General features: G+C 38.6%; 1 protein-coding gene across 1 annotated transcript in view; it reads left to right on the forward strand.

The window, feature by feature from the left end:
* Nucleotides 1–12803, forward strand: part of arrdc1b (arrestin domain containing 1b) — a 70409-nt gene that overhangs the window by 48415 nt on the left and 9191 nt on the right. The window contains exons 3-6 of the mRNA XM_036587595.1: nucleotides 6262–6312; nucleotides 11138–11292; nucleotides 12089–12271; nucleotides 12470–12646. Of these exons, the coding sequence (XP_036443488.1) occupies nucleotides 6262–6312; nucleotides 11138–11292; nucleotides 12089–12271; nucleotides 12470–12646 (566 nt within the window). The remainder of the gene's footprint in view (nucleotides 1–6261; nucleotides 6313–11137; nucleotides 11293–12088; nucleotides 12272–12469; nucleotides 12647–12803) is intronic.

The raw sequence follows: 12803 nt of genomic DNA on the forward strand, positions 1-12803 counted from the left end.
GCTATCAAAAAAACAGCAGGGCAAGACCTGATCAGAGAACACCTAGACCAAGACCAGGACCCCTGGAACAATGTGCTTTGGACAGATGAGTCCAAGGTTGAATTATTGGGGCACAGTAACAGCAGACATGTTTGGCGCAAACCAAAAACCTCATGCCATCTGTGAAGCATGGAGGTGGAAATGTCATGGTTTGCTGCAACAGGGCCTGAAAAGCTCTCCATCATAGAATCGACTATAAATTCTTGATTGTATCAGAGGGTGCTCGAGGAAAATGTGAGACCATCTGTCCAAAAGCTGAAGCTGAAGCAGCGGTGGATCATGCAGCATGACAATGACCCAAAACATTCCAGTAAATCCACCAAGTAGAGCTGGACGATATGGCCAAAAATGTTATCACGATAAACAAAATTCATATCGTTCGATGTCAATACATAGCGTGATATCGTCAAATCATTATTTCTTTCAAGTTTGAAGGCTGATTTTTGCTCCCGAGTGGTTAATTGTGGTTTTAAACTATTCTTTATGGTCAGAACATGACAAACACTCACCAAACAGTGGAACAATTCACAAATCTGTCATGGGAGAGTGAGAGAAAGTGTCTGATTAGCTGTTTTTACCAGCTGGAAAAGCACAGCCGCAATTTTTGTAATAGTCATAATTTAAGAAAGAAAACAGATTATTTTTAGCTGGTGACGAGCGCTCCGCTATCTGGTTACAAATGCTAAACAAGTGGCCAACTTTTAGTTTCTCAACAACGTCAGCTTAGTACAAACAGCAAACATTAGCTGGCTCGATAGGTCAGTGATGGATCACACTGCCTTACTGCCGTCACTCCTACCACATCCATGTCAGAGCACATCACAGTATTCAAACACCAGCTAGCAGACGTCTGGATTCCTCTATAGTAGTGTAAGTGGTGAACCGCAATATATCTAACACCAGACAAACAGAGTCCTCCTTTTAGGTATGTTTAAACTGAAAGCGGTGCTTTCGTGTCTTGTTTGATCTACAGTAACATCAGTTCGCCGTGTTGTGACAGAACGCTGCTTCAAGTTAGCCAGCTGCTAAAAACAGCTCGCCTGGAAAGCTAGCGCTCTCCCGCTCTCCAAACAGCTTCCTCAATTTACTTTCTTTTAAATCAGGGCTGTAATTTACATGAACTCACTTCTTTCTTTCACTTTCGTTGCTTGGGAATGCGCTCATACTAAAATATGACTGAGCGCTGTAACAGCGCTGTAGCTGAGAGGAGCAGACGTGATATAACGCTGCTAAAACTTGTTAGGATGTACAGAAAGAGGTGAGTTCACTTTAGGACAGTACAGTTACGCCACTTATCTCGTCACTCACACTCGGTCACAGGAGAACAGATCGCCAGTTGCTCCACTCAAACAGGGAATGTGTAACTCCACGTTTCAGATGTTGCTAAAGTATATTTGGCAACCATAGATATGTTGGCGGCTCATTTTACTCATCACCCCCCCTCTCTATTCATGTCGAAAAACTTGAAAGTGTGCCCTCTCCTGGCGACAGCAGGGTAATGTCGTTTTCCTTCCTGTAGAAAACAACACCAGGGCTGTCGCTAAGAACGTGGAATTGTGAGAATCGTCTGTTATATCGAAAATTTACTGAACCTCTTCGATATCTTATAGTTCTATCGAGGAAAGTTGTATCGCGATAATTATCGTTATCGTTTTATCGCCCAGCCCTACCACCAAGGAACGGCTCAAAAGGAAGAAATGAAGGGTTCTGGAACGGCCAATTCAAAGCCGTTTGAATCTTAATCCTATTGAGATGCTGGGCGGTGATTTTAAAAAGGGCTGTGCATGCAAGAAACCCCCTCAAACATCACACAGCTGAAGGAATTCTGCATGTGGGAGTAAGACAAACTTTCTCCCAGTCGATGTCAGAGACCAGTAGACGGTTATAGGAAACATCTAATTTAGGGTTATTTCAGCCAAAGGGGGAATATCAGCTATTAGGTCATAGGGTGTCCTAACTTTTTCCTCAGTAGGAATTGGCATCTTTTTTCATTTTTTTGTTAAATAAATAATAACAAAGTCAATTTTTTTTATTGTTTTGCAAAGGTGATGCAATTACTTGCATCAATCAACTTTAGATACTGTTTAAAGAAGATCAAATATTGATATGTCCATATTTCCTATAAAGAACTAAATATTTAACGGGGTGTCTTCATTTTTTCACATGACTGTATCATTTTAATGTCCATATTTTTACTGTGGATATCAAAAATAATTTTTTACATGCACAAAGATACTTTTAAAAGTATCAGTTTCGGTGCTGGTATCGGGATATTAGCCATGGAATTAACTTGGTATTGGATCTAAATGAAAATTATTGCCCACCCCTACACTCAAGTCAAATTGAAGGCCTGAGGAGCTGCCAATAGAAACTTCTCATGACCCTACTGAGAATCAGAATGACCCTCAAAATGGAGGCAGGGATTTCCTCCAGGGTATGGGCGGAGAGGAAGTCTGAAAGTGTCTTTCTTTTCCCAAATGACGAGTAGGAGCACATGCTCCAGTTACTGTCTGGTGGTGAAACTCTGCTGTCATTTACTTTCACTTATGTCATTACATGCATTGTTGGTCATTAATGGACACTAATTTACACTGATAAATGGTGCTTTAAATTTACATGATTCAAATATGTCACTTGGCTGCAAATGAAGGAAATATGTTACACAGTTATTGTGCCGTGAGAGTTTACACAGTATTTTAATAGAGTAAAACTGACTGACGTGTTTGAATCATAAATTCAAAGCACCATTTTTTTCAGTGCACAAGAAACACAGTGAACTCCTGGTGACCATTCTTGTGGTTACGTTTGATGTGTGCATGATTTCCAGAGATACCGCTGTGCTCAACACACCTGCATATCAGATCATAATAAGTCATAACCCTTGAGGTTAGCGATGTCTAACTTTGCTGTTTCAGTATTATGGATCTGTGTGTATCTGTGGCAGATGATAATAAGGCTGCACAACATGGGCACATTATTTTTTGGATCATTTGAACGCCTCGATTCACAAACACCCACAGAAACTCTTCTGCAGTGTTAGTACGGAATTTGATTAAAGGGCTTATTGTATTGCATATTGGTGATATCAGTATTGCAAATACCAATATTGTGATAATAGTTATGCAGGAAATCCACTGATTTTTCTACATTTCTGGATAATCAAATGGTTAAAACTGTAAAAACAGTTATTTAGAGTGGTTTGATGTGAAATGCTACATTCTAACGAATCTTAGCAAGTCAGAAGTGCTCACAGTTGTAGTGGCAGGAACCACACATCCTCCAAAGAAGAGATGCTTCACAGCAAGTTATTACATAAAAAGGTTATGAATATACTGTCTGAGGCCTGACATATTGTTTTATAATAGTTTTTGGTGTAAAACATAATCTTAAAGCCATTCAGGGCAGGGAGCTACATGCAGGGGTGTCACAATAGTCCCCAACCCAAAAACCACCATTGTGGTATTATCTACATTACATATAAAAACTCAGAAAATGTGCAGGTTCACTGTTTTTTAGGACAATAAATCATTTCTGATATCTAATTACATTGTAGACATTGTGACCCCTGGTTCCTATCAGCACCACTATTAAGAAATCTTTCTCTAGAATGCACCATTTCACATCAAACCACCCGGAATGACTTTTGAATAATCCGTGGAATTCACCTTTAATAACCAATATATTGTGCAGCCCTAATATGCAGTATGGTAAATAGCTATACAGCATGATGACAAGTGCATTATTTTGGGATAGGCTCTTGCAACGAGAATCCTCAAACCCTGAAATGTGTTGATAAGCATTTGCTGTGCAGAGCTCATAATTATAGCACAGTGTTCCAGTCTTCCAGAACTACCTGCACTTCTCAAATGCAAGTGTCTTCTGTTTTCCTCCCACTCAGTTTTTTTTTCTCATTCTCTATAAAGCATTCAGCTGTACAACACGTGCTGTGCGCACACTACCGCACTTCCTCTTTCCGTCAAATACACGAAAAGGTGTAAGACAGAAAACAGAAGGCCTGTTAGATCTGTTAGATCTAGCACAGCAATAGATGCCGTAGGAAAAAAGAACTGCTGTAGGTAGTCAAAAATAGCCCAGACGATCTTCTGTATTGCTTTACATTTTGCTATTACGACAGCAAAACTATTTTGGCTGCTTTGAAATAATCATAAACTGTCATTATCTTTAGACTGGTTTGTGTTATAAGATCCAGACAGCTACTTCTGCACTTTCAGAGGCGAGCACTTCAGACGTGAACTGCTTCTTCTCATCATTTCCTCTAACAGACCTCTTCCTGTCTCAGACACTCCTTCATGTAAACAAGAGGAGATTTGTGCAATAACTCTCCAGCAGCTGTAATCGTATTTAAATGCCAGCTCATAAAGCTGCTCTGCGCGGCTCATTTTCAGAGAACACAGAGGACTGGCTGGAATAAAATGCTTGTGAGGTGGTTTTCGTATGTGCTTAACACATGTACAGCAGAACTGCGTTTCTTTTAAAACTTAAAAGGTATTTTGTTGGTCATTTACTCAGCACTTGAATTACATTTAACTTACTAACTAACAACTCGTTTGCGGTTATTATTGTGCTGTGTGTTGAGTGCAAATTGCTAAATCATTTACATGTAATTTAATAATAATAATAATAATAAGAAGAAGAAGAATTGAAATAGTTACATAATTAAATAGTTAATTACATCAAGAATTATATTTACATACGATTTACATTCTATATCAACAACTTTCAGTCTCCACTTCCTTTTTTTCTAAAAAATGACTACAAAATTGCAAAAATGTAAAGGTTGATTGTTCTTTACATACCACAGTAGCTTTTCATTAAAGAGGAATTCTGACCAAAAACTTGGATTTAACATGTCATTTGTCATGATTTGTCGTATTCTGCATTGCACACCTCACTGGTTTGACAGAATTCAAGATTTTATATTACTTTCGTGTTTTCATCCGTCAGTGTTCTCACACTACAACACTCAACATGCATTACGCAATTATGTTATACAACCCTTGAGAATCCCTACAGTGCTCAACTAATCCTGGCTGCTAGCTGCTACGTTATAGGAATAATTAAGTCAAAGAATTTGTCAGTTAAAAAATAAAATCAAACAGCCTCCCACCAAGTATACACACCAAAACAATTATACATACATCATCTAAACCGCTTATCCTTCTGGATCGCGGTGGGGTGCTGGAGCCTATCCCAGCTGTCACTGGGCAGAAGGCAGGATACACCCTGGACAGGTCGCCAGTCCATCGCAGGGCAGACAGACATACACAATCACACACACATTCACACCTAGGGGCAATTCAGCATGTCCAGTTAGCTTAACTGCATGTTTTTTTGGACTGTGGGAGGAAACCGGAGTACCTGGAGGAAACCCACGCAGACACGGGGAGAACATGCAAACTCCACACAGAAAGGACCCTGGTCGCCCGGCCGGGAATCGAACCCAGGCCATTCTTGCTGTGAGGCAACAGCGCTACCCACTGCACCACCGTACTGCCCACCAAAACAATTATCGATTTATAGAATTATATACACTCAGAATTCACTTCCACTTTCTAGATACATAATCAGAAGGGGGTTTTCGTAGTATTTAAACCAGAATATCTTGCTTTAAAGACTACTCTGACACCACTGTAGGATGCAAGTAGACATGTTTACAGCGGATGTAGCGATGATTGTGTTTCATTTTTGGTGAAAAAATTAATTAAATTAAAATCACAATAAAATATCCCCTTTTGTACTTAAAAACACAGAGACCTAAAGTTGAAAGTTTAGCATCTGCACTTCTGACACTCTCTGCGTTTGTTTCAACAAGTTACGATTGATAAATAATTAAACAAAGTGGTGTTTCAAGTTATATATGCCTTGGGTGCTTAGGAGAGTTAAGCTTCTTCTACTAGCTTTTATTGTGTTGTGTGGCCCCTAGAACATCATAGTAAAGTGCTTTCATTTTAACTTGTTGATGTTATGACTGTATCTCAGTGTTTTACATACCACAGTGTCCAGATACACACACATTCTTTGTGCAGCACTCCCTGCTTACTCCTCACGTAGTTGAGCTTGGCAAGCATAATGGTGGTAAGCCCACTATGAGGAGTCTACATGCACATCTCCCACCTCACATACAACAACAGATGATGCAGTAATCCTCTCCTCCAGTCTGGCTCTTTCTCTTGTTACATCTCTGATTGTCTTCTCTTGCAGGTACCCTGCCACCTGGAGAGCACACCTTCTCTTTTCAGTTTCTCATTCCAGGTAAGATCAAGGATCAAGTCAAATACAAAAGCTGCCTATGCTCTAAATTAAAGGGCCTGTATCACAGAAAACGGACTTATTTGACATACTATGTAAACATTTCATATACTCCACAGTGCAGTTCATCAGGGATGAGTCTGAATGTTTGAATATTTATAGATTCCTCATTAGAACCATGAACTCTGTTCTCCACCAAAGGGAAGTAAGGAGCCTGTGTCTTAAGTTTTGGTCAGAGTTTCTTATCCGTTTTCTCCAAAGAAGGAAGCATAGAAGTACTTAAAGCTGGCTAAGGTGTAACACGCACAAGAGGAGAAGCAACATGCCGTGGTGGCAGATAAAACAAAGCGCAGCTATAATGCATAGTAAGCATGGCGGACAAAAAGCACAGAAAATATCAAGCTCAAGCTCATTTTACACTCTACGTTTATAGATGTAATGGACTAAAACTTTCAGTATTATTTCGGGAATTTATCAGGTTTGTTATCAGCTAACTAACTCTTTACAAACTCACCTAAAAGGTACGAGGTGAATTACGAAGTGGCAGACTTAGATCATTAGCTGAGATGAAAACAGACGATGAACACATTTAGCCCTATAGCAGTTTAACTCCATTCACATTCGAGTAATATGGGGTGTTGTCACTGCAGACAGTCTGTAGCAATGTTGTTGGAGTAGAAGATGTGGAAATAATGAGTAAATGTTCATTATTTGATTGTTCTTGATCATTCATTATTATTAATGCTGTTTCTGGTTGTCAGAAAGCAAATGTATCACTGCAGCCCTAAATGCAGAATCCAGGCAATTTAACCACACAGAAAAATCACTTTTAATTATATTAACAGTTATAGCATAGAAGGGAGATCAGTTGATCAGTTTTATGATGTAGGTGTTCATTTAACACTCCTATTTTTTCTGTGTGTGCACGTTCCTAGTTTAAGTGACTTACTACATTACTTACAAGGTTTTACAGGCCTGACTGATAATAGTACAAGTCCTATCCCGTTCCTTTTCCTTCCTGGCTGATCCTGTTTTAAAAGAAGCTGTAGTTTATATATAAACTGATAAGTGTTGCCCTTTAAGGAGGTTTCAGAACTCTATTGGGAGCATTCTCTGAAGTGTTGTGCGAGCAGGTGTGAGGTCAAAAAGAGCTGAGAGTCCCTGAAGCATGGTGCTGGTGCTGGTGGTGGTGGTGGTAGTAGTGGTGGTAGGGGCAGTTGTTCTATTTTCAGCTCTTATCTTGTGGCACCAGCAGCAGTGTGTAAAACAGTTCTCATGAGTTTCTTCCTGCCCAAGCTTGACCCATTCCTCCAACTGGTCCTAGGGATGGTCACTACCTTTTTGGGCCTTTCAAGGTACCAGTGGATAAGTTGTAATGCTTTGAATCATTTGGTACCAAAGTTCATATTCAGCCTGGCCAAATGTTTAAAAGGTTTGTAAATGTTAAATCATATGTCACAATCGGTGTCCTTAGTGGTGACTCATTTCCTGTGTTCTTAAAATGGTAGTTTGACTCAAAGTTACATTTAAATGTTTTTTCCCCTCACGCTAAGTGTAATCGATTAGATGTAGACATGCTTAGTGTCTAATAGTTGCCTCTTTAGCTTTCCTTGGAACTACAGGGCTCAAGTGTGACACTACAGGATATACTGCTATCAAAAAATGGACAAAAACAGTAGCAACATCCTTCCTGAAGACTGAATTTTGTCTGTACTTTTAGTACGTCATACAATGTTAGAAGCAGCACAAACAAGTCTGTTTGAGATTTTTGCTTCCTACAGCGTTACCACAACAATCTCTAGAGTGAGATTTTCAGGTTTAAAGACATTAGAAGGATGTATTTTGAAGGTGGGATGATATTTTTGAAAAAACTACAGGTGCTGATACTTTAGATGGGCCTGTTTGAAATGTTAACATATTTAATGGTCATTTTAGGCCAATATGTCCCTATAACAGTTTGGCACAGGGATGCAAATTTGGCAAATACTTTTAACTGATAACCAATCCGTTATTTGTCAGTGATTAATTGTTAACCAACAAAAATAAAATCACAGACACGACCCATAAAAACATCAAACACGGCACTGCGTTTTATATAAAGGAGGCTTTAGGCTTCATTGAATGAGAAAACACAGCCTAATGTAACAGATATAAGTGTATAACAGATATGAACAGAACAGAATTGCTCAAAATCAATCATCACTCAGTCCGTAGCTTGCAGCTTTTAAGCTTTTTTTGTCAGGAAAAAGCAATTGGTTTACATAAGTTAACCAATTGCTAACTAACACATTTGTAGGCTATAGCTTAAGGCTACATAAGGCAACAAAGCAACATGGCATTAAACAGAGTCAGTTGTGGCTTAGCACTGTGTGATGAGACTAAACATCCTAGTTACCACAGTGCAGTTCTGGTGCTACTGGTTAAAATAAAGTGTAGCCGAGGAGTCGACTCTAGAAAACCCAAAGTTATGCATCACTAAGTAGGGCTACTGGAATAAGTGGTGTTTTTGTGCTCTCATGCAGTTCAAAAACAGTCCTCAAGTTGAATGAAAATATATACCAAAGTTTCTTGTTCATCAGAACTTTTTAACCAAAAGCATTGGTTGAACAGTTGTGTATTTGTCAGTTAATGGTTAATCGGTTAATCATCAGCATCCCTAGTTTGTCATGGTTTAGGCAAGTATATAATGACTAGGCGTACAGTTTGTACAATACTAACTGAAACATTACTTGTTAGCCACATTAGCATCAAAGCTCCTGCTCAAAACTAAAGAAGCAACCTTGGCTGATTATTACATGGAATAATTGGAATAACTGTGTACATTTGAACTTTGGCTGAACCTTCAGTTTAATGAAGCAGTGGACCATGCTATACAAGAAGTAAATGGTCATGCTGGCAAAGCATGACTTTAGAATAACCAATTTAAATGACACCTGTCATACCCAGCTGTGTGCTTACATGCACTTTGGTCAAGAGAGATAAAGCAAGGGTGTCATTCTCCTGCTTTAGAGGGCCATAGCATTGCAGATGTTTAGACTGTAGAGATTTAGCACACCTTCTACGTCTCAGCAGCTTATTATCAAGCCCTTCTTGAATTGCACCAGCTGTGCTATTGCAGGGTAAACACTAAATTCTGCATTGCAATGGCCCTTTATGACCTGAGTTCGACTTCCTTGGATTATGATAATGGCACACTATGCCCTCTGCTGTCAGATTGTAGAACCACATACTACAAATCCACAGCTTGTTTTAGTACATAATGATTTTTGACTGTATGGACATTGAGTTTGTGCTATGATTTAAGCTTTAAGGTAATAAAGTGGTGCTCTTTAGTACATGGCTGCTGAGCTTGAAAGAAAATTTGGAAGCATTCTGAAGTCTCTGATATGTCATAGTTCATTTGCATGGACACATTTCTTACTTCCTTGAGTGAAATTGTTCAAGCTATTGTTGGTTATACTCCTGTATGATCAGTGAATGTCATAGTTGGGTAACCTGTGGTTATCCAGTGTAGATAGTAGCACAAAGCAGACCTTGGCCTGAGGAAAGGGTTGATGGCAACTCCGGCTGACTGACTGGGCTCTCTGTGTCTGGCTCATTATCAGTACTTAGGTTACAGTTCTAACAATAGCCCTTTCTATAAGAATGCTCTAGGCATAACTGCCTTTCAGAGGAAGAGTGGGCTAAATGCCATTGCTGAAAGTTCTTATTTGCCCTTTCTGAGCTTGGAAGAATTGATTGAATGTTATTGATTCAAGCTTCTAAGCCTTTTGTTATGAAACAAGCAGATTAGTCATTTGGTTGGTGGCACTTCAGATGCACTTGATGTATTTGCCCTAAAACTGTATTGAGCTGAGTACTGGCTTTTTGGATGAATCTGCAAATTTCTACCGTGTTCAGCCTTCCATTCTCCTACTCAGACCATCCGAAAGTAAACAAGCCTTCTCTCATCTTTTTACTTGGAAGTTTCACTCTGTTCTTTTCCATCTTCCTGTTTGTCTTTGTCATCCGCCTCCATTATTAGCTCCACAAAATGAGCCCCTACTAGTCACTGTCCTATCACAGTGAAGGAGGAGGCCGTTTAGATCAGATAGATCTCTTCCACTGACAGAGCTATATCAAGCTCTGACTAATTAGCCCTAGTCTCCTTCTTGCAGGTCAGCTAAACCCTCGACAGAAATCTGTAATGTGTGTATAACTTGTGTATAATCACGTCCAAAAGCTTTTATCTGCAGTTTCAGTTTTAACATATTTTGAAAACACCAGCCGCTCTTTATATTGTGTGAAAAATCATGAGGAATGGACCAATGGAAATGCTCCAAAATAACTTGGAATAAAATCTATTTACGTGAACTTACATTAAAAGTTAAGTATGTTTTTTCTTCTCTTGTAAAGTTACCATTTTGGAAATCTTAAGGTTTTGTTCTGAGAGCCACAATATAAAAAGATATTTCTTGATGTTTTATTTAATATTATCAATTTAAATAATTGTTTAGTCAGGTTATCTGGCCTGATGTTTGATCTGCACTTTTGAAATATAATGAATTCTGGATATTACTACATATTCCCTTTACTATAACTATTATTATTATTATTACTCTGCAGCTCCATTCTTCATTATGGACACTGTCTGCAAATTTCTTTTATATTATTAAAGACGTTATTTCCAAACTTTTGAACAGTGATTCCAAACTTGTGAAAGCTAATGCACACGACTGTTTCATAAAACTGTAACTGTTTTAAATAAAGAGAGAGTTTTAAATGTTTTGATTTTATGAATAATGAACACAGTCCAAATGGCTAACTTTAAAAACTGTGTCATTCTCAGCACATGCTCCCACTTCCTTTGAGGGCCCATTTGGGAAGGTCATATACAGAATCAGGGCTGTAATAGACACGCCACGCTTCTCTAAGGACTACAAGACCCAGAGACCCTTCTACCTACTCAACATGCTGAACCTCAATGAGGTGCCTGATATACAGGTGAGTAGTCTCAGCACTCTTCATTAAATACAGAATAATGCATTGGATTCATTTGATTCAAATGTGTATATCATTTTAACAAACATTATATCATATCAATACGTTTCTTACAAAGCGTTAGTAACTGAAAGACAGAATTGTGTCGATGTGATTTGTTTTATTCAAGTGGCAATGCTGTAAACATTGGGATCAAGTCATTTCAGTGCATTACTTTTCTCAGTGCAATGTAATGTTACATATCTTTAGATTCTGAAAGTGCCTTTCCTCAAAACACACATTTTGTAGAATTTCAGTTGTTTTTTTAATTAAACCCTTACTAACCTACATATTTAAACTCATTTAAAGTTATGTCATTGTATTCTGTTACGTCTGTGCATTATAACAAGGGCAGGGTATCTTTACCTTTTTTATTTCCATACCAGTACCTTGATGGTGATGCCAATTCTTGAACAATGGTTTCTAAATACCTTTTTTATTCCAAACAAAATCTTACACATTATAGAAACATTATTACACAGTATAGACTAATCAAGAAGCAATAATAACATGTTAATAACAGGTTAATAACATGTATACAGAATATAATTTAGACAGCCAGTCACTATTTTTGAGCAAGCATGCCTTTTGGCTCATGGTTGCTCACATTAAGAGTACTGAAATTTTTCAACACTCTGTAGTATTGAAGTAATTCAGTAGGTACAATCTAAATAAATGTCGATATCCAGCCCTAATTATCACTAAATTCAGAATGTGTTTGGTTTGACTCCCAAACACTAAAAATACATTTTTCTTCCAGCAACCCAGCTCTGCTGTGACAACTAAGAAGTTCACCTACCTCCTAGTGAAGACAGGCACACTCATGCTGAAGGCTTGCAGCGACCTGAGAGGATACACTTCAGGACAAATCATCAAACTCTCCACTGAAATCCACAACAAATCTGGAAAAGACACTGGATATGTGATAGCTAGCCTCATACAGGTGGGAGGACGTATTTTCACAGGTTATTTTTTAACACACAGCAAGCATTTGTTTTTACCCCTTGATATAAAATGAAGACTTACATTACAAAAATTTCTTTTCAGCCTACTTTCTGTTTTATTTGTTTTATTTCTGAGGTTTTAAGCACCTCACTTAATATCACTGATCTCCATCTTTGCTCTTTTTCCTTTGGAGCAGAAAGTGACCTATAAAACCAAGCGGCCGATGTTCGACTTGCGTACCATAGCAGAGGTGGAAGGTGCAGGTGTGAAGGCAGGTAAACATGCAGAATGGAGAGAGCAGATCATTGTTCCTCCACTCCCTCAGTCTGGCCTTGCTGGCTGCAGCCTCATAGACATCGACTACTTCATCCAGGTTAGTCGCAAGATGCCTCACTCTCCACCTACTGCACATGAAGCACTTTAAAGATCATAAAGTTCTAGTGAATTTATTTTATTCTCAGTAAGAGTTTTCATTATGCTCAGCAGACAGTCTTAACTATTTTATGTATTACAGGGACCAAGATATTAGT

The sequence above is a fragment of the Colossoma macropomum genome, unplaced genomic scaffold (assembly GCF_904425465.1).
Source record: "Colossoma macropomum unplaced genomic scaffold, Colossoma_macropomum, whole genome shotgun sequence".
In the NCBI taxonomy this organism is placed as follows: domain Eukaryota; kingdom Metazoa; phylum Chordata; class Actinopteri; order Characiformes; family Serrasalmidae; genus Colossoma; species Colossoma macropomum.